This window comes from Branchiostoma belcheri, unplaced genomic scaffold, assembly GCF_001625305.1.
Source record: "Branchiostoma belcheri isolate BF01 breed outbred unplaced genomic scaffold, Haploidv18h27 scaffold42, whole genome shotgun sequence".
NCBI lineage: Eukaryota > Metazoa > Chordata > Leptocardii > Amphioxiformes > Branchiostomatidae > Branchiostoma > Branchiostoma belcheri.
The window spans coordinates 1,661,176-1,684,765 of record NW_017804043.1 but is presented as its reverse complement, the minus strand read 5'-3'; the positions used below and the strand labels follow the sequence as shown (position 1 = coordinate 1,684,765).

At 41.2% G+C, this 23,590-nt stretch overlaps 1 protein-coding gene across 1 annotated transcript in view; it reads right to left on the bottom strand.

Moving 5' to 3' along the window:
- LOC109478000 (putative ferric-chelate reductase 1) overlaps positions 1 to 23,590 on the bottom strand; it is a 30,770-nt gene that overhangs the window by 320 nt on the left and 6,860 nt on the right. Inside the window, exons 2-7 of the mRNA XM_019779452.1 lie at positions 4,202 to 4,309; positions 3,611 to 3,740; positions 3,061 to 3,128; positions 1,773 to 1,969; positions 1,299 to 1,400; positions 252 to 405 (exon numbers count right to left, since the gene is read on the bottom strand). Coding sequence (XP_019635011.1) covers positions 252 to 405; positions 1,299 to 1,400; positions 1,773 to 1,969; positions 3,061 to 3,128; positions 3,611 to 3,740; positions 4,202 to 4,309 — 759 coding nt within the window. The remainder of the gene's footprint in view (positions 1 to 251; positions 406 to 1,298; positions 1,401 to 1,772; positions 1,970 to 3,060; positions 3,129 to 3,610; positions 3,741 to 4,201; positions 4,310 to 23,590) is intronic.

The following is a 23,590-nucleotide window of genomic DNA, read 5'->3' as shown; positions in this document are numbered from 1 at the left end:
ATTACAAATTGCACTCATCTTAAATGCGGTCTGTCTCCTTGTTAGAAGCTGGATAGATACTCTTAGATAGGACGTAAAGCCGGAGCACGTTAAAGATCCACCACACTTGTCGAAAAGTGAGTAGTCCAAACCTTACTGTCTGGTTTCAGGTTTGACATCTTGAAAAAATGATGGTCACCGGTATGTCAACTTACACAAATGTGGTCAATCTTCATAAATAAATCATAAATAGATATTTGAGATGGTCCTACCGTCGTTGGCGGGTCCCCATGCGTACAGAAAGTACCACGTGGCGTCCAGATCCACACTGTAGTTATCGTTATCCACCTTCCTGGGCCGGGTGAAGCGGCAGTAGATCCTCCCGTCTCGCACCAGCGTTCCGTGCCCGATGATCGGGTTGATGTCCTGAAGTTTAGACAAGAAAGGTAGAAACTTGTTTAAAGTAAAAAAAACTTTAAATCTAACACAATAAAGTTCTCTCACCTAGAGCTTTCGACCAGTCACTCTGGTCTTCCTCAGTAGACTGACCCAGTGAGGTTTGTCACGTGGCTTCTTTTAATTGTGACGACAACATAGGGTCAAGGGTATCTTGTAGACGATGTCAGCCCCCGTCGCGGCTGAGTGAAGCCTCACTGGGTCAGTCTACTGAGGAAGATCAGAGTGACTGGTTGAAAGCTAGCGCTCTTGGTAAGAGAACGTATAGTGTTGTGTCAAACGTTTTGACTTTAAACATGTTATGTTGTTTTCTTGTGTCAGTACAAACGTTTACAAAGAGTCACTGACACACATCAACATAACACACGCTTAGCACACAGAGGTGGCTTCAAACTACCAAAGCCGAAAACCGCCTCAGCCAAAAGAACATTCCTGTATCGATGCATCAAAACTTACAACTTATTTCCTGAACACATCAGATTGTCTTCACCTACAACTTTTAAGAAACATATCAGGGATTGGCTGAAAACTAAAGTGGACACTTCCCAACCTCTGCAATCATGGTGGTAGTGCGACGACTGATGTATAAAATTACTTGTTCTTAACTGTATTGAGACCTCTGACCTCTCAGCAGTTTTATACCCTATATTGTATTCTCATTTCCCATGTCACATTTCATCGCTATGTTGCATTTTATTTGCCATGTTGTATTTAAGTTACGTTCGCTTCTTGTATATATATGTATGTATAGTATAAGACAGTGTTTGTATTCAAACGACTCCAGGAAGACTAGTGTTGTATTATTGTTGTACGCACTAATGGAGATCGATCAAATAAACAATAAACAATACATTTGCCGGTACCTGCTGTGCTGGCCGGTGGTGGTTGTTGTAGTAGTGACGGAACAGCACCCTTTCCTGGCGCCCTTTCCTGGCGTTCACACAGGCCAGGACGTCATCTCCGTTCTGTAGGAGCGCAAACACAAACACGTCATCACAGGTACGTAGTCCATATGCCTACAAATTCAAGTTTAGTTTCAATTGGTAGTCCCATAATCTGATAATTTTGAGGCCGTAGAGAAATTCTCCTAGCCCTTTTCGATAAGTACAAGCACAAGCTAGTGTGTTACGCCGAATGGCTGTTATACGGGCTAAACTGATACAGATACAGATACAATGAACAGTGGACCACAGCTTAACGTCCCATCATAGGGACTGTGACCCTTTCCAGTATCGTGCTGGGACTCGAACTCCCAACCTCTTGGTCCAGAAGCAGGGTTGCTAACCACTGAACTACGCGCGCTACCCCGAAGGTTATATCAAAAATTAAAATATTACCATCATCCTGTCAGACGAGAAGCCCACGGCCACCCATCCGTCTGTGTCGGCCGCCAGCTCGAACACGACGTTCTCTCCCTCTGTTCTGTAGGACATGGCGTAGCGACAAGTCTCCGCCGTGCAGTCTTTCTTACCGTACCGGAAACACCCCTTCACCGTCCCGCATTCACTCATGTTGATCGGCGGGAAATTCGGTTCTAGAAGACCAAAACAACAACAAAACTAGAAAGGTAACATTTTCCAAGCAAATTCATAATGTTAACCTTCACATGGACTAGCCTAGCATCCCACTGCTTTGTTCTTATAACATAAACCAGCACTTACAACTCTGTCTTGCCATGTTGCTACATAACGTAGTTCCAGTTCAAAATTGCTCAAACCCTCCATAGTTCCTTGTCTAGATTTGCTCCAACGCTCCCTAGTTCCGTATCCAGACATTCAAACCCCTACCCTCCCTCCCTGCCTCCAATCCAGCCTCTTCCACCCCCTCCACAGTTATTTATTTGAACAGCCCGATTGATGACAATGACACACGCTGCAGCGAAAAGTCAACATCACACTATACGTCAGTTGAAAGCCGGGCCGGAAATGTTGCCTGCACCGCCATCCATATCCCAGCTCCCCGCCGTCACCCTGCCTTTCAGAGTCAGGAAGATTTGCGTAGTCGCCTGCTTCACAGGATTTCTGAATGTCAGGTTGACTTAGAAGGCGTGGAGACAAACTCTCCCAGGAAAATCTTGAAGGTGAAGTATCAACATGGGAAGGAGGAGGAAGGAGGGCAACTTGCCAAGAGACGACGGGGTGTTTAGAAAGACGTTACGCTGAAGGTGTTTCCGAAGGCGTACTTGCTGCTATTAACGAAAAGGACAGTACTGCTATGACCCTTTAGGCTCAATTGCTACTTGTTGATATTTTGCGAAAGTTTCATGCTGCCTTAATGTATATTCCGCGCACGATCTATCCGTCAGCTATGCATCAGTGGGGAATGCCATGTTTTAAATAATACCTCCCTCCGGATTCTTCTTTCACCTTCCTACTACAAGATACCTTTTTGTTTTTGGCGACGCCTAAGGAAAGCCTAATGGTACAGTATTGTGTGCAGTCTGCAAGAATTCTAGGAATTGTACAAGAATTTTATCCACAGGCATGAAATGTCCACAGGAATGTCTGAAACTCTTGGAATTTTGCTGATACACATCTATGCTCACAGTCGTACTTAGTGAAATCTGGCCCAGCCACTCTTTTTTAAAACGTATTTCTTGGCTTTATGAAGGAGACTGTTTCGTACCTATTTGTCTGACCCGTCTTGACTTGAGGTTAGCCCAGCTTGCCTCTCCCACCTGTCTGACGTTAGCTCTGCAGAAACAAAACACGTTATTATGGAAGTTTATCTGTGTTGGTACATGTGGTAATCATAGTAAAATGTAAAACTTAATTCCAACTCAAGTACTACACAGAGATCAAATTTTCAGCGACCACTGTCGCCTTCATCGGGATAATTAATGACCAATCACTTCACAACGTGATCTCGCGAGAGTTACGGTTTACAAACACGTGACCTTATTCACACGAGACTTTACTGATACGTGACGTAAGTAATTGATCAAAAGCTCTTCAAACATTATTGTCCAATGGGGCTATCCCTAATGACTAAAGAAGTAACTATTCGAATTGCTGTAAATTAACGCTACGGTGATCCAGTAAGAATCAGTAGATAAATAAATAAAACAATAGGAATCAATCCGCAGATGAGTAAATATGTTGTCATTTACTGATGGTTTATACGTATGAAAAAATTTTGAAGTGGATGTAATATTAGGTTATATTTTTCTACTCACATAAACTCTACGTCACCGATTTCTGTGTTGTTGGGAGCGGTCCATGTCAGACTCAGGTTCCGTGTCTCAGTGCCGTTACCATGGCGACTGATGATGGTGTCATTCTGATGCCCACAGTCTACAGTTTGGGCTGGTCCATTGGAAAACAACAACAAGTACCAAAACAGGTTCTTACACACTTGCTTTCAGAGTTCAAACGCAGGCAAAATGTTCAAGTTCACCTCTACATGCATGCAAAGATCACCATTTCCCGCAGGCGCAGAAGGCCATTTTGAGTACCCGTTGGTGAGGGCATCCAAACCAACTGTAAACAGCCTTTTTCTTGGCATATCTTGCTAATTGCTGGCATTTCGCAGCTGGAGGGTTTTTCTTTCTTTTTGTTTCCTTGCAAAAAAGGTTTTGATGCTGAGTAGAGAAGTGTCTAGAAGTCTAGAAGTGACGCTATGCTGTTGTGTTTGGTAGTGTTCTGCTTTTTCTTCTATTGGAAGATCTTTCGCATCATTTGCAAGCTGGACAGCGTATACCAGTATATCTAAAACACATTAGTCGTGTGAATATGCAGTCTAACATCTTTCAGCACAAGAATCTTACCAGTGCTGGGCCGGTTGACGAATGTTCCCACGGGACGGAAACTGCTGATCTCTCGAGCCTGCACGGCGAACCGCTGGACCTGAACACCCGGTCTGCCGTTCAGAGACACTGGAGGTGAAAGATACATACAGTTTAAATCTAGTGCTAAATTTTTACCTCCCTCTAGACTTATTATCAGATATTAGAAAGGTAACATTGTCAAAACAAATGCATTTTTACATTCAATTATTCTAACACAACAAAGTAATGCACGGTTATTATTACTCAAAGTCAAAGACATTTTTATGTAATTACGATGAGCAGCCTCTCCAACTCTGTTCTGCTACATAATGTAACCCAACACCACAAGTTACCATGGTGGCAGACGTCTGGTCCAGGTCATTGAATTTATTTGTTCCTTCTGCGAAGGTAAACATAATAAGATAGCATACAAAGCTAGCATACCCCACACTGGCCACAGGAGTGTACCGTTTTCATGGTAAGAATGGATGTTTTATGAAGTGATATTTTGCCTTGGTACAATTCACTCACTATGGCCCGGTACATCGATGTAGTAAACATATCCATTTATCAACCAACAGAAAACCACACATACACATTACGCACGCTACCAACCATGTTTACCACAGAAGAGTATACATGTTACGAGCAAGTTACTTCTAATGGAGCACAGTAAATGTACGTCAACAGCACAGGAATAACAAGTTTGATTAATAGGCACACTTATTTGGCCATAAACTTTGCCTCAAACGAGTGTAATCTACTCCATTACGTATCAACTGCCATAACTTTATAGTCCATTAGGTGCAATGAAATAAATGAATGATGATTGCATACTATACGCATTAACGAAAACCAACAGTAGGTTTCTGACAGTGCACTTTTTAGTTCATGCTACAAGCATGTATGTTGACAAGCTGTGTCCATGAACTTAGATGCATTGAGACATAAAAATAGTGTTTTGCTAATGTAAGATGTAATGTGGAAGAACGGTGCACAGATGGCCTCCCTTAGGGTGCAGATACTTTCTCTCAGGACCATTAGCGAACAAACCATCTGTGCAGGTGACGAGAGAAATTTATGATGGCGGAGGGATATTGTTATCAATTGTGTAAAATGTGCTGCGGTCCGATAACGTATACGACGATATTGCTGTAGGTGAAACGTTCAAATAGATACAAGATAACTTTATTGGATATCGCAGTGTTGCTACTGAATTAAACACCAATTTACAATTAAAATAGAAATCCTTAAAAGAGGAGATTCCAAACATATTGGATACACTAACGTTACATAAAAGAAACAGGTTAGAAATACCGTTATGTCCCATACTTGTTGGCATGCAGTTACTGTCAGGGAATTTCATGCAGAATCGTTGTGACACCATGCATTAAACGTATCTAACCCTCTGGGTCGATTAAAATGCATTATAAATAGACTACAACAAATTTGAACCTTTTTTTGGTATGTTGCTTTCTTAGTTTCACGAGAAGCGCTTCCGAAGTTCTATCATTTGGAAGCATGAAAGTGTGGTGGTAGTTTCTCATGAACTTACAATGACATCTATATCGTGATATTTGCAGTAAAACTACCTACATATAACTCCATGTTGTCATTTCATGTCATGGGTAGCTAGCTTCCCTTGTAACTTTGTTGTCAATATGTCCTTAAGATATACCTAAAGTACCTTTTTACAGCACCACCAACTTTAAATGTACCATGCCAGCCATTTACAACTATAGAAAGTATATATATTGTATATAAAGTAGCTTTGTTGATAACAATCTCTTATTCAGATATATGTAAAGTACCTTTTTACAGCACCATCGTCTTTACAGGTATGATGGTAACCATTTACGACTATAGAAAGTACATATCCATAGATTTATTGTTTAAAGACAACTTAAAGAAAGCGCATACAGCAGCTGTAATACCTTATGCGTTCTTAGAGCTTAGGATTTCATATGTAGCGACATACTTAAGCACCTGCCAAGCAGTTTACAATTTTTCAAGGAGTTATCGTTGTCAAAGCTGTATGACGGATCACTCTGATTATTCCTAAAGATAAATGCATCGACAACGCGAGGCTGTCGTGTGAGAAAGAAGTCAATCGTGTAAAATGTATGGCAATAACTATTGAACATAGTTAAAAAAAGAGGTAGACGTATAGAAATAAAGTTAACATCCTAAACAACATTTTCAAAACAATAAGGGCTAGCATAATTCTTCAATATAGTATGACAATTAAGTACGGACAATTATGAGTTTCGGTATTTTTATAATAAACCAAGAAATGCCAAAAAGCAGTTACTCAAGCAACTGGATATGATTTTGAAAACGTCAGACGTTTCAGCTAGTATCCATATCCAGTTGTTTGAGTAACTGCTTTTTGGCGTATCGTATTACCTGGATGTCTAACCTTCATCGACGAAACCAAGAAATCTTTTATATATTTACTTTTTTTTACATTGGGGGAAGTTGCATTTAAATTGCATATTCAAATCTGTCTGTATCATCGATTCTCTTGAAATCTACTGTAAGATGTATTTTAATGATGACCAGAAACTCTGCCAAAAGATTTGCCTCATCCGTTACAGAATAATAAATAGGGAAATCTACCCCTGGCCTCCTGGGTTGCAAATAAATGCTGCACAGACGTCTTTTATGTGCAATGTATTTATCTTATTATATTCGGGAAGTTGTTGCATTTAAAGATATATTCAAATCTGTGTATAGCAAAGATGCTCTTGAAATCTACTATACCGTAAAATATACTTAATGATAACCAAAACCTGAGGTCTGTTGTAAAATGACCAAAAACTAAGATCTGCATCATCGGTTTGAGTTTTTACGGAATGACATATGGGGAAAGTTAACCATGACCTCCAGGTTGGAAATAAAATGTTGCACAGACCAAACGGCTGCACATTTTACGAGTGTTATTTACCCCCTAGCTTGCAAGGCACCAGCTGTAAGACAACTGGCTGGGAAGTAAGCCATAAGTCATTTTGCGTGGCTGGCTTTCTCCCGAACTGCATTACACATAGAAGAACTTTATTGCACGACAGGTGCACATGGTACAACGACTAATGAACAAAGTACCAAAACAGTAAGGAATAAGACCTAATACATGTACGGAGTAAAACCTAATAAATCCTAATTACTCAAACAACAAGGGCTAGCACACGTCTGTCTTTGATATAATGTTATAATCGAGTGGGGGTAATGATGAGAATACACAGTTAGCCTGTACATTTTTTGTTAGGACAGAAATTAGAAACACATCATTAGTTTTCCTAGGCCCTCTCAACAAAGTCACGCCTTTGTACAGCGTAAATGCATTAAGATTTTTCACACTACAGGAGAGAAAAGCACTACTGCCGCAGGGGCCGAATAAGATACAAACTATCCAAACGAAGATCAACTTGAGTGACGAGATTGCATCGAAGGGAGCCTCTCCAAACGGCGCTGATTGATACAGGGATGTGAGATAAAATCTTTACTTACGGCGCTCGCACGTAATTGGCGTTGAACCAGTCAAACAAACCGTTCGTATTCGCCAGAGATGTATCGCATGGTGTGCTCTCAGAAAAGCCGAGCAGCGTGTTGTTAGAATAAATGTTTCAGGCCCCAGCATGGTACGAATCTTGGTACTCCACTCTCTGTGTTCGTAAGCTCTTACGTTTCATCCTTGCTGACATCAATTCTACATTTATTGACCAGTCGAGGCCAAATGAAGATGCGATACAAGTTAGGAGTTCACAGGAGATCAATATGTTTTATGACAAGAACGATTGCCGTTGATAGGATACTTTAGCTAATGTACTTTGTATCCCTATTAAAGGACCACATCCAGACATCTGATGGGGATGTCGACAGGGTGCATCTGCCTTACGGTTAGCACTGCATGCAGCCATACAGACATTTTGATCGCTTTATCTAATAACAAGCATTTGTCTTTTAACGCCCCCGTACATCTGTCCGTCAAAGGGATCGGATTCTGAGTCTTTGGAGTACATTAAACGATTTGGTTCTATTTACTGCTTCTGCTGATGACAGCCCCTGTCACACACATAGCCTTTGGAATGCTAGCCAAACTTCGCCCAACCATGGTCAGGAGAAGGTCGGGAGCAAGGTCGGCTGGTGTTCGGCCAGGTCGGCTACTGTTTGGCTGGACCAACCGATCAAATATTTCAAAATGTTGAAAACATTCGGGTGTGGACGAGAGGTTTTACCAGGGTTGGCTGGTGTTCGTGATGTGGTTGGCAGTCAAATTTGACTCAAATTTAATTGTAATTCGTCAAGTAAACTAGGCGTGGCTAACAATTGGTCAAACTGCTCCCAAACTTCAGCCATCCTCGGTCGGCCGGTGTTTGATGGAAGGTTCTGATTGTGTGACAGGGGCTGTATGTGTATATAGATAGGCATAGATGTGACAATGGTCTTTCTGGAAGAAGTCCTGTATTGCACTTCACTCCAAATGATGGATTGCCGTTGAGCGGGAACTTTTTGTATCACTGTCGGTGTAATATGTTATCATCGTCCCTGGGGCACAAATCGTAGTCACCAGTCTCCGAGGAAACGTCTGGCAACATCAGTGTGAAGTAGATAGTTGGATTGGTGCCAAAGTGAAGAAAAAGTTTCTCATGATTTAAAGAATCACACCAAGAAGTACTAAACATCTCCACTGTTTATCATGAACATCCTATCGGCATGTCAGGTCCAACTTCATAGGCATGTTTATCTTTCCTAAACCTCATCTGTATAAAGTTGTGCTTTGTACAAAATAATGTATATGAGGGATTGTATACATTGCCTTCCTTGTCCGTTGTAATTTTTGTACGCAAACTCTTTGCAATTCAGGGAGTCTCATCCCTGCTGTAAGGTTTGCTTTTTGGTGTCGCGAATAAAGATCATTCTGATAGTGATAGGAAGATGTATTCCCTCGGCCAGGTTTCTACACTGACACTACACTTTACAAACCAGTGAATAAGGATGTATTCAATATCAGTTATTCTTATGGAAAGTAGGAATGGCACTAATGTCCCTATCGCGGATAGCACACTGTTCAGCAACACTCTGTCTCCAGAGGTGACACCTTTGATAGGTGAAGGACGACCACGAATATTCTTCTCTCACCATTCGGAAGTACAGAGGCTTTCCTTCCAAAAGACTCCTATTAGGCCCAGGAAAAATGTTGTGTTTCCCGTTTCAGTCCAGAAAAGAACTAGGGTTGGTAGGTAGGTAGGGATTCTTCTATTTTTTTCTTTTCAGATTTAGGCTGCATGAACTGATTCAACAATCTGTATCTGCATCTGTATAGCCAATAAACCGCCCTTCAGCGTAACACACCAGCTTCGACAAGTACAGTTTAACAATGCCAAACTGAATTGCCTCAGTGTAAGGGCTGTGTCCAGGAGCTGTCCCTCCATTTGCTTGTGAGGAAGGGACTAATTCTTGAAATTCTTGAAATTCTTGAAATAACGTTTCAAATGGCTTTAAAGTCAAATATCAGATCGTACATTTGATTGGATTGCCAGTGGTCGACCGAAAAAAAGGGCTACAGTTGGGGGGGGGGTGCAATTTTTGCAAGGGTGAGTTGGGAGACCGGAAACATAACATTTTTTTCTCAGGCCCTTCCAAAAGACTGCTGTCATCACTACCATAGAAAATCCTCCTGACATTTCTTCTCCAGCAGCAGCAAAGGTGTGATGTATGTATCTCACGAGTAATGGGCCCAGCGGCCGCTCCAGGCCCGACTTGTTAAAACCTTTATCAGTCACGAAGATGTTTCCGCTCAACCAAGCGGTAGGAAACAAATGGACAACACGGGGGCCACCGCCCGATAGATCTTCATGGAAATGTACAAATGGACGGATAAATGCTCCTCACACCATTTGTCAGAGCCTCTCCAACTGTGGTTATAGTGTTACGATAAAACTCCCTGCCACACCTAGCCAAATAAGGCCTCCCGCACTCCGTCCAACCATTTTTTTAAAATCTAAAACATGTAATTACAAGACGTGGTGACGGCACACTAAAGTTTTTGCAGCGTATTCTTAAGGCCGCCGCCAACACAGAGAGCAGCACTGTACTCATTTTCACCTGAGTGAAGTGAGGAATCATGTAAAGTGCCTTTCCCAAGGGCACAAGATCGGTGGCATGGCAGGGTTCGAACCCGGGACCTCTTGGTTCCGAGACGAAGACTCACAACCCCACAAATATAGGTTGGGACCAAACTTCGGCTGTCGTTAGCTGGTGTTCGGCGCGGTCGGCCGCGCCAGCCGAATATGTTTCAAATATATTTCAAACATTCACTGGTTGGCTGGTGGTTGGGAGTAGGTCAACACTGGTCGGGCGAGGTAGGGAGGCAAATTTGACTCAAATTCCATGCGATACGTCCCTAAAGGTAGGCATGGCCTAATCCGGTCAGACTTCTCCCAACCTACCGCCAACCTTGGTTGGTTGGTGGTCGGGGGAAGGTTGTATGGCAGAGGGGTGTGCCTTGTATATTTGATCTTGTTGATACAAACTTAGTTTCTATGCACTGTACTTCGGGTAACTGCTATTTATATTCAGGTCACTATGAGGCATCCAAGACTTTTCGCTTTTGAAAAGTTTTGAAAAGTTTATACCTGAATGACGAAACGTTAACGTTCTGTTCAGATCACGAGGGAACCACAGAGAGACGACACAGATGTTCTCGAGGGGACAGAATTTGACGTCAAGACGCTTGAACTAAAACCTCGAGAGAAATAATTAAGTGATAATGATGTGCATTGATGGATCGAGTAGCAGCTTTGTGCACATTTGTACGTTTGTAGGATCATCACCTTCTAAGTGCCTGATATTCCACCTGGACAAATCTCAACAATAATCATACCACACATGACAATACATAGACAGAAATTGAGAATTGTTAATGGCACGGTAGTCGCCCAAAGGTATACCTGCTTCACTATGACTTAATGAACATGCTGGGAGAGCGAAGTAAAGGATACAGTTACTCAAACACATGGATTTTATATGCTACACAGAACCACTTGTTTCTTTAAGTGGTAGCTGATGACGACTTCTTACGTACAGCGCCACCGAAGATTGGCACCCAAAAAACATATTCGTTCTTACTCAAACACATGGATTTTATATGCTACACAGAACCACTTGTTTCTTTAAGTGGTAGCTGATGACGACTTCTTACGTACGTACAGCGCCACCGAAGATTGGCACACACAAAAACATATCATACATGCTGAGTGCTTTTAAGAAAGTGATGGCAAAAACACCACTTAAAGTACCTCCTAACAGGAAGATTCCGGCACAGAGTGCTTTTACCGGCTTTCAAGGCCTTCCTGAAAGTGGTTGGTAAAAGGTAGTGGACCATTAATGGATCTTACATGTATGTATATCCAACTGTTGCTTAGTGCAGTATCTATACACACACGCAGGTACTAAAGCCATCAAAGGGGTTACAATATCTTACATCACAGCGGTCTATTGTTGTGTATTGGGTATACACACAGCATGATAAGTTTGCAGTCTTTCTTTCTTTTTTGGCCACACAAGGCATTAGGAAGATGCTCCATCAAGAGCTTAGTTCTCGATGAGAACATATGAGACGAGTAGCTTCCTCTAAGTCTTTAAAGCTTTAGAGAGCAGGGCTGGCTTTCGTCCACGTCTCTTAAGTGTCTTAAGAACAGCGATGTTTGCTACGTCATCGATCAAGTAAATCCCATTCTAGCGCTATGATTTAATTTCTAGTTGTACGTTCTTCCCTTCTGTGTATAATAAAAAGTCCACACATTGCTATACATCAAGTATCTGGCCATGTGATAAAAACTTTTGGGAAACCCTAACTCTAACTCACAACCGAGAGACAGACGATCAGACACTCCACTATGCAGTGCCCTCTCGACCCTGACTTGGGTACTTAGGTTAAGGGACCAAGGTACAAGGTAGGTCTTTGATGAAGGTTGACGAATTGGACCATACAGCCAGCTCTGATCTTGAGCGATTAAACAACTGGGATACGCTGCAACAACTACTTTTGAACATAAGAAGTTCAGTAGAAAGATATATGCACCTAGTAAAATGTTGAATTTTGTTCCGACACCACGATTACACAAAGATCAAATTGTCAACGACCACTGTCACCTTCATCAGGATAATAAATAACCAATCACTTCAAAACATAATCTCGAGAGAGTTATAGTTACACACGTGAAGTGAGTACGTTACAGATGCGTGAAGTAAGCAATTGATCAAAAGTGCCAGGGAGTTTATATCTACATCTACTTGCATCTCAGAAACAGCGATGCCACTCAGCGGTGTGCAGTGTGCGATGTGATAGCACATTCCTGCACGTTATAGCGGCGATGATACTTTACCCTCCTGGATGATAAGAGAACAGCCCCTGCGGCGTGAGTGATACCATATCTGCACCTCGCCAGGAGTAGTCGTTCTCAGAAACTGCCGCTCATCTGTGATCATCAGACCACATCCGCAATCTGGCGAGCAGCAAATGTTTGGTCAACCAGAGGGAAGGGGTGATGTATAGCAGGCTGCCAGGTAACGTTGCGACTATCTGTAACAAGCATTGGTACTTCAGCTGTCATCAGATCATCGCAATGACTCATTCAGGACTTATGTAGGCTGTTTTAGGTTCAAGACAAGGCTATAGACATTACAACTTGCAGCCATATGGAAGTTCGTGCAAGTTGTTCACAGATAAGAGTAAGGCAAGACTTTGGGACGTAATATTCTGGAAAAGTTCGGTAGAGCTGATGTAGTGCCAGACTGCGTCAGTGCCAGCTGCAGGTAACATCGCGACTATCTGTGGCAACCATTGCTACTTTGGCTGTCATCAGATCATGGCGATGACTCATTCAGGACTTATGTAGGCTGTTTTAGGTTCAAGGCAAAAGCTATAGACATTACAACTTGCAGCCATATGGAAGTTCGTGCAAGTTGTTCACAGATAAGAGTAAGGCTAGACTTTGGGACGTAATATTCTGGAAAAGTTCGGTAGAGCTGATGTAGTGCCAGACTGCGTCAGTGCCAGCTGCAGGTAACATCGCGACTATCTGTGGCAACCATTGCTACTTTGGCTGTCATCAGATCATGGCGATGACTCATTCAGGACTTATGTAGGCTGTTTTAGGTTCAAGGCAAAAGCTATAGACATTACAACTTACTGCCATATGCAAGTTCGTGCAAGTTGTTCACAGATAACAGTAGGGCTAGACTTTGGGACGTAAATATTCAGAAAAGTTCGGTAGAGCTGATACAGAACCAGGCTGCCAGGTAACATTGCGTCTATCTGTAACAGCCATTGCTACTTCGGCTGTCATCAGATCATGGCGATGACTCATTCAGGACTTATGTAGGCTGTTTTAGGTTCAAGGCAAAAGCTACGGACATACCAACTTGCAGCCATATGGAAGTTCATGCAAGTTGTTCACAGATAAGAGAAAGGCCAGACTTCGGGGCGTAAATATTCTGGAAAAGTTCGGTAGAGCTGATACAGAACCAGACAATGATCAATCATTGAATGACAGTCGCTCACAAGGGGTAGGTGATTAGTGCGTCGAGTCTACTCCCCAAAGGCTTTGTTACATAAGTAGTATCTCTGAGCAAGTGGTGATTTACAAGTGCTTGGTATTTATAGTGTTTTACTTTAGGCCACACCAGGTAATTTTATGCACAAGCATTAATGTTGGCCTGTTTCCAGAAAACAAGCAAGAATTCCCGCTTATGACCAAAGATTTACGACATAGGGATAAAGGAAGATGTAGACAGGACAGGACGACAACTGCTGTTCCACTGATTTATTGCTGATTCCGTGACGAATAAAAGGTTCTTGTTGTTTGTTACACTGTTATCTCATTCAATTTGTGTCCTAACATTTGTTGTCCCTTAGTATATTTCAAATCTAGGCATCTTGCTTTTTTCGGCCCTTCTTGTTTTTGTTCGCGCTCTCGCATTAGATTTAAGGTCTCCACATGCCGTCATCCATAAAAATTAACTGGTGTAGCATTATGACTTACTAACAGCTCACTCATATGACGACAGCAATGGTCACATCAAGACTGTAGGGTGTTTGGGGCATTCCCACAGCGTATATCCCTATACACTAGCTAATCGATACGTGTGGTGATCTCGTATTTGAGAAGTGGATATCCTCAAGCAAAGAACTCCATGATTCACGTTGCTTCCTAAAAATGCTTTTTGGTTGCAGGCTGATATGCAATTTATAATTTGAATAATGACTACCATTCTCTTGGGTTAGAAAAAACATCAACTAAGCATTTCTAATCAAACGTGCCTTTCCTGTGATACGTCAGTGAAGGTTAGACATCCAGGTAATGAGATACGCCAAAAACAGTTACACAAGCAAACCTGCTTTTCTGACAACTCTCCAGTGTCACTGACGAAAGGTAGTGGATGCTACCTGAAACGTCTGACCGTTTCCAAAATCATATCCAAGTTGCTTGAGTAACTGTTTTTATGTGTCTTTTCTGTGGTTTCTCATCTCTTTCAACCCACGCTTGGATAATGGATCAAATGAAAAATGACGGATGGATGAATGAAATGAAACAATCAATGCCTTCATTTGATTTCCGAGTTTCTAATCTTCCAAACGCTTAATGATACATCAATCACTACCTGATTACAATGCCATAATGAACACACAGAACAGTAACACCCATCCAGCCTGACGAAAATTACCTTTTACAAGTACGCACAGCCTCAAGAGGATATTAGAAGTTAGTCTTTTACGCGACCGGCTTTCAACTCAAATTACTTCGACTTGGAGCTCTTTACAAAAGAATAAAAGCTTTAAGCTCTAATGGTGCCAAAAATCCTGTCGGGGGTGAAGAAGTCTACATTTGGTTAGGTGCCAAAGGCACTGTGGGGTTAATTTGGCGGCATGTAGAAGTGGTAGACAATCAGCACGGATTAGTGTTAACAAGCTGATGTCCTTAGAGCAATATCTCTGGTGATACATTCACATCCCAACAATCTCCATCATTTTCCTCTCACCTAGCTATTATTTCTTACCACATAAGTACATAAAGTATTACTGTATGAATATGTTGTGTAATAGATGGATGTTTGTGTACACTTGTTACTGATTTTGTAATAGAAATATTATTATAATAGTTTTGTTTGTACATTCACATCCCGATTCCCAACCATTTCCATCATTTTCCTTGTACCTAGCCAATATTTGTTATGTCACCACTGTATCCATCATTACTGTATAGTAACATATGTTATGTAATTGATCGATGTTGTTTACACACATAAACAAAGTTATTGCTGATTGTTGTCTACAGTTGTGATTAAAACTATAACAGTTATGAGACACAAAAGGAAACTGCTTTATCAGATGCGACATTTTACCCGGAATAAGTAATTTGTAGAAAGTTTTAGGAAGTTACGTAAGTCTACTATCTACAAAACGTTTGTCTAAGACTAAGAGCTTTGTTGCGATCTGTTTGTACTCGCAGCTGTAAGTCACACCATTTTTTTTTATATTTCAACATGTAATCACAATTTTCTTCATCTTATGTCAATGCCGCCACCAACACAGGGGACAATACAATACTCATTTTTCACCGAAGCGAAGTGAGGAAAGTCGTGTGGAGTGCCTTTCCCAAGGGCACAGGATCGGTGGCCTGTCAGGACTCGAACCCGGGACCTCTAGGTTCCGAGTCGCGCACTCTGCCGCTACGCCACACGACTCCACTCACATCAGTTTGCTCCTTTGGTATACAGCTTGGCATGTCGTCCGTTAGTATGCGGAACATGATGCACGTTGTTTTTTGCATGTTAACGCCGTAGCAGTTTTCATTGTCAACACCATTTGGTTAGCCTCTACCAGGCTTCGGGGGACGGCTGGAAAGAATAGAAATCGGCCAAATAGAGAGATAACATGCCGAGGTAGTTGGTCTGCTAGAGAGAACATTTTGCCGCACCCGGGTGGAACTCTCTCGGCATGCTATCTCTCTATTTGACCGATTTGTACTCTTTTCCAGCCGTCTCCCGAAGCCTGGGCGAGGCTACCATTTGGTGGCCTTACGGAGGTTTGTGTCCTACACGGACTCCTGTTCTAACTAGTTCCCGCCTCTTGTATTGTTGGCCTTACAAAAATACTGTAAGAATACGACAAAGCAAACGATGGGGATGTGTTAAAGATTGGTCCCAAAGGATAGAAATATGGCGCCAGTACGGCGAGGATAACTTAGATACAATTGTAGGGAATCAATGTCCTGTCAAACAACGTTTCATGTCAGGGGGTTGAGGCACGCTTCTCATGAAAAGACTTTAATCGGGATAATTCCGTTCGGCTGATCAGTCGGTGATGTATAATGCGTTGGACTAAACGTGGGATTAAAAGGAAGCACCCCACATATGTGGGGTCGTGTGGCGTAGCGGCAAGGTGCTCGACTTGGAACCAAGAGGTCCAGGGTTCGAGTCCTGACATGCCACCGATCTTGTGCCCTTGGGAAGATATGATTTCGTGCAGTGCAGAAAATCAAAATTTATATTTTCCAGCTTTCTAGCCGTACAACCTAAAAGTCCAGCATGGTAGAACATGATAGACTTATATAACTGCATAACCTGCACGTTGCAACATTATAGCTAAATTGTGCGCATTTTATCGTCTCTAGGTGAGTGAAAAGATTACTTACACTTCGACTCGAGCACCTCGACCCATGGACATATTGATATTACCAAATCAGCCACCAAATCAAATTCGTTTTCCTTTTCCATTATACCAACATAATAAAGAATTCTAGAGATGTTGTTTGTCAAACAGAATATTAACAAAGAGTGTTGCCCCACATACAGGCGTGCTATGGGTGACCACATGCCCTCCTGTTATTGGCCTTTTCAGACTTTTCATAGCCTTCGAGCACGCTGAATCCATGTCATTGTGAAGCGAGCTGTGCATGGATCTGACACCATTGACCTGTATGTCCACAACAAAGAGTCAATACTACACGAACTAACGCAATCATCATGTACCATGGATCCCATCAGAACATGTGTCCCTTCATTGTGGAAAATATTATTAGTTGCTGCGAGGTCACCTAGAAATCAGAAAGGAATATTTCAATTCTATGCATAGTTAAAGTAACATGTTGGCACCAAAAAGAAGTTGAATCCACCCTACATTGCAAATAAGTGACATTCAGGAACTGGAGATAGCAACAATTCTAAACCTTGTTTAAATCTATCTAATGATAATTCCCCTACTGTACGTGGTGACACCGAGTTCCACTCTGCAATAGATTGTTAAAGTATTCACAAATATAAGTTTCTCTCCCCCGCTCCCGTATTTATGTATAATTGACTGTGTGGAGAAGTTGTGTTACCACGTCTGACGATGGACGGTTCTAGCGCAAGCCGTTTTGGCGCTATCTGTGGGCGCGGGCCTCAAAAGCCCCCCGGTCTGAATATAGGGTATAGGGTTAACTGAAATAATTCAATTTTTGGTGCAAAAAATAAGGCCCCTTAAACACCCTGTTAAAGTATTCACAAATATAAGTTTCTCTTCCCCGCTCCCCCCTTGTTTATGTATAATTGACTGTGTGGAGAAGTTGTGTTGCCACGTCTGACGATCGATGGTGACCGCGATGACTCTTCCACTAGCCACTGGGCACGGCCGGATTGAATCACGTTCGATGTGAGCAACTTCCATCATGCTTACCCGGCCCGCAGGCCATCACCGCTGACCTCGCGTTCTTTACTCTAACCCCACTTAATCTTACAGCGGAGTGGACTGACAGGGCTGCATGGCAATCCTGTCTATTTCGCTTTTAAGATGCTTAATATAATGTGAATCAACTTGTCAGATAATTTCTAGGTATATTCAAGAAACCATGTTTTTATGACTGACAGTACTGCATGGCAATCCTGTATATTTTGCTTTTAAGATGCTTAATGCTGTGCGAATCAACTTGTCAGATAATTCATAGATATATTCAAGAAACCAAGTTTTTTAATGCCAACATATTCTGCGTTAACAGCAGAGTGGACTGACAAGGCTGCATGGCAATCCTGTCTATTCTGTTTTTAAGATGCTTAATGCTGTGTGAATCAACTTGTCAGATAATTCCTAGGTATATTCGAGAAACCATGTTTTTTGATGCCAACATATTCTGCGTTAACAACAGGAGTGGACTGACAGGAATGCATGGCAATCCTGTCTATTCTGCTTTTAAGATGCTTAATGCTGTGCGAATCAACTTGTCAGATAATTCCTAGGTATATTCAAGAAACCAATTTTTTTATGCCAACATATTCTGCGTTAACAACAGAGTGGACTGACAGTACCGCATGGGAATCGTGGATATTTTGCTTTAAGATGCTTATAGCAAAGAGAGAAATGAACTGTAGGTTTGTACAGAACCTATTCCCTTAAAGTGTCACTTCAAGTAAAAAAACAACAATATTGAAGCCTACTACGTCGGTGAAGGTTAGACATCCAGGTAATGCCAACATATGTCAAGATATTTCAAAAACAGGTTACTCAAGCAACTGGATATGATTTTGGAAACAGTCAGACGTTTCAGGTAGCACCCACTACCTTTCATCAGTAACACTAAGAGACTGCAGGAGAATTGCATTTTTATAAGTACGATTTACGAACTATTTAAGCCTACTGCCTAGGTTGTTGGCACATGACGTTGGTGCGTAAGGTGAGTTCCATCCAAGTTTGTAATCTCAAAATCTACTGTCAAACATGAGTTATTACTTTAATCTTGGAATCCAAGAGATAAAATATGGGCGCCGACATCCAGGTTCAATTCAATCAGCAGAAACCGACAATTCATTTCACTTTGCAAAAGAGTAAAGGTAGCGTATCACTAGCGGTGACGGCCGTGGTTCATTTGCAAACATAATGGAGGTGATTTACTATGTGTGACTGTGTCCTTGGGTGATTGAATGGTACATTGAATCTGGAGACATTAAAGTTGAAGTATGTTTCTCATCTGACTGATTAACTGATTAACAAGATAGGAAAAAAGGTCAAGATTGAGTGAGAAAGCCTATATAGAATACATATCAGGTATACACATGTAGTTTTCACATATTATTTGGAAACCCATGCACAAGAGCTGCAAACAAGCTTTTCGCGGGGAAGAATATTATAACCGCACAACATTTATACTCTTCCTAAGAAAACACAGTAGATTAGCTTTAGTATCATTATGGACTAGCTCGTTAGAATTATATTTTAGTATTAGTTTGTGTATGTATCCCTGTTGTTTCTTTGCCATACATTGTACCAGCTACAGTTGTTGAGCAATAAAGTTGATTGATATAAAATGCAAGAAAATCGCAAGAGAAGTTGAAGGCTATTTATTATCAATTGATTGCTTCTTCTCTGTACCTGAAGCTGTTTTTGTCCGATTGCTGCGACGAGCATTCCAAAACGTGCAATAGCTCTTAGGGGCCAAACAAAGGAGACATAAAGACGGCAGAATCACCATACAGCATGTACTCCCAGTCTATTGACTTGGCCTGAAGGTGACCGTTGTCCTGTGAGACTGCCTGCTGAATGTCAAAGATTTATGCCTGAATGCTAAATAAGGCTAAATGGTCATGTACCAGCGAGAGGTAACTCAACCTCCGGGGTGCCTGCAGGATTATTCTTCAATTTCCCCTGGATTAGGCATGAGTGACGGCCATAAATTACCACATACGTGCACATGTTTTCTCCGCGCTAGCACGGCCCCATCACGGCCATTAGCAATGTGTAGACTTGGAGAGAGAAGGAGGAAGGTTTTTTTTTATTCACATATATTTATTGAGTATTGGGCAGGAAGCAAAAGTTGCTTATATAACACCTTCTACTCAAAAACATACAACGAGTATAAAACACATTGACGAGATACATGCATAATTACGAGATGGATAAGGAGATAAATACAAAGACAAGTTGGTGATCTATCAATTATGAGAATCTACCCGTACAGTAAATGAAGTTTTTAACTATATCGAAAAGATTACAGTTTTGTAGGAGGGTTTTAGATTTGAACTTTGCTGTCTCAGATTTCTTTTTCATATTCTTAGCTACATGCATACACCGTATGCAACGCCAGGAGGGAGCATGTATAAGTAGACCATGGAGAGTCATATAGAATCCTAACCAGTAAGGGTACTCTTCTTCGAATGAATAATACAAGTAAGAGCTTTTCAATTGACATGGCCCAGTACTGTTGGCAATTAACGGATGTTACCACGTATATCATCTATCAAAACTTAACACTGATCATTATTGTTTATTTATTTACCTTTTAAAAATTATAAATACATCAACAAGTAAATGTAAATGTGATATAATCGTAGAGGGGAGGGTTAAATCTTATGCTTATATGAATGCATTCCTTGATAAACTTATTATATTATTATATTATACAATGGCGATTATATGGAGATGTACAACGTGATACATAATGTGATAGAATATAGTTATCTCAAACGCTCATTCAGTCAACAATAACTGTTTATTCTCTTCCTCACAGCCTTGTAGAAGTTATTCGGGGGCAGCGATAAAATCATGGAGTTTTGCCCCTATAGATTTTTATGTACATAATCGAATCGAATGCACGAAGGTGTGATACAGGTCGTTATGTTGATTTCCCCCGAGGCGAACTTCCCATTCTTGTGGCCAATAAATCGATGCAGACGGTCTTCTGGTCCAGAGAGCTGAGCTAAAGATGCATTTACGGTGGAATCTTATCTGGCTAATTATACAATTTTACTCCTTGGTGTAGGTATAGTCTTTTGTACGCCAGGAAAACAGTTACTCGGGCAACTGGATATGGTGTTGGATCACAAAATCATATCCAGTTGCTTGTCAATGAGTAACTGTTTTTTGGCGTTTCTCCTGGTCCAGGGAGCTGAGCTAAAGATGCATTTACGGAGGAATCTTATCTGGCTAATTATACAATTTTACTCCTTGGTGTAGGTATAGTCTTTTGTACGCCAAAACAAAACAGTTACTCTGGATATGATTTTGGATTAAACAATCATATCCAGTTGCTTGAGTAACTGTTTTTGGCGTATAATATCACCTGGATGTCTAATCTTCACCAACGTGTAGCATTTTTTTCCCCTGGGTAAGGTCTGAATTATTCAATACGTACGTTTGTTACGTAAACGTGAATTTCACATTCCATGGAAATCAGCGTAGGGCTCGGAGGACTAGGTCAGCATTTGCACGTGCATAATTTTGCATTGCCTGCTGGCATGTCCTGCCCAAAGGCACCAACCAGTGATATATGATAGCGGAGAACTTCATTGCACGGCAATCGTGCATGGTACAATGTATGGCAACAAATACTGAACATAGTACAAAAAGAGGAAAAGACCAAAACTTAACATCCAAAGTACTAAAAAATATCAAATACAATAGAGTGGGCCTAATAATAAACATTGCTTCTAATAACAAAGCAGTCTTTTATATATTTCAATATGTGTTATGAAATTCCATAAAACTATTTGATAATTTAGCTTACGTATTGCAATATAGAGATGAATGATAGGTCCTGCATGGAATTTGTGTGTTTTGAGATGTAAGATTGAAAACAATTATAGTCTTTTGAATGGAGTATCTCTTATGTGTTACTGCATACATATATTCTGAACGTAGGATGACTTTATTCATACATGTATTTAGCTTTGTCAGATCTTTAGTTGTTCTTTAGTATAGAAGACAAAGTTCATGTACTTTTTGTTGAGTCAATAAAGAATTTCCCATAAATTAGGAAGAAATAATTGCTGAGACTACGTCTTTTGCAAAAGGAGAGTAGAATTATTAGAACTCATTTTCCGCGTCCCCACCGGTGCCGTTCCAAGTTTTACTTACGCACGAAGTTAACGGTCCGCTTCAGATTGACGCCCAGGGTTTGTCTGGATTGTTGTCACACAGATGGAGATTAACGATAGTGACGGATCGATCTCCTTCCCCACAGGCCGTACTTAGGCTGTTAGTAACCGGAGCCAAGGATTGATCCAGACCGGGACGTGTCCCCGAGATGTCTTTATCTCAAGTATCCTTGTAGGAGTTACATCGACATAATCAAATTCTTTATTGACAAAAGATTTTATTCCCGAAGGCTTATAAAATACTTGCATGTACAGTGTCAAGTAAAGTAAAGTAAAGTAAAGCAATGCAGAATATAACGTACTGCTACTGATGTCTCTATCTGAAGTAACGTTGTAGGAGTTACATCGACATAATCAAATTCTTTATTGACAAAAGATTTTGTTCCTGAAGGCTAATAAAATAATTGCATGAACAGTGTCAAATAAAGTAAAGTAAAGCAATGCAGAATAACGTACTGCTACTGATGTCTTTATCTCAAGTATCCTTGTAGGAGTTACATCGATATAATCAAATTCTTTATTGACAATTTTATTCCTGAAGGCTAATAAGATGATTGCATGTATAGTGTCAAATAAAGTAAAATAAAGCAATAGAGAATAAGAGAATATAATGTACTGCTACCGTCCGATCAACATATAATACTACTACTACTACTACTACTACATTTGCTATTGTGTGGTTTGACTTTGCATAATAAGTGGGTGTTGTAATCTTTGCATAATGAATGGTGTTATGATCTTTTTAGACACGTTGTAGTTTTATTAGCGCCTAGATAAAGCGGTTAATTACTCGGTGGTCTCAATGTCATGTCTATCATGACTTCTCTGGCTAACTGACACTCCCATAGGTTGTTTCACAGATAAGCAGCAATTTAATCAAGATATGGGCTGTCTATCCGTGATTCAAATGCTGCTGCGATGTCAGAATGGTCGTTGTTATCGCCTTTAGTACGTACGAATCGTATCAGCAAATCAAACAATGAGTGCTGGCAGCATTTGTGACGGTTATGTGAATCCATACATTTCTTGCTTTCGGTACACCAACTGCAGTAAGACCTATTGATTCCAGCACCTCGCCCTTCCGTCAGGGGAGCCCCGGAGGCCATCTGATGGCCCTGCTGAAATTGGGACGGCAATCGGTGGGCAAGCAGCAATTACGACCTTCCTCCAACCTGCATCAATCAAAATAGAGTTCTTCATTTTGTCGACATCGAATGATGTAGTTCAGGGACATACGCACACACAATGTGTGTGGCGTCGAATCGCCAAGTGGCTAGGCGAGTGAACACGATCGAAAGCGAGAGGTCGCGGGTTCGATTGCCGGCAATACGCTGTGTCCAATAAGTTAGAATTTAGTGTTAAGTTGTTAAAGTAGTTGCATACTATATTGTTATCCATCCTGTTGTCCATCTTTTATTTTCATGTTATATGTACTTGCAATTAGCCTACGAGCAAGACCTTGCAATAAACCTACTATATATA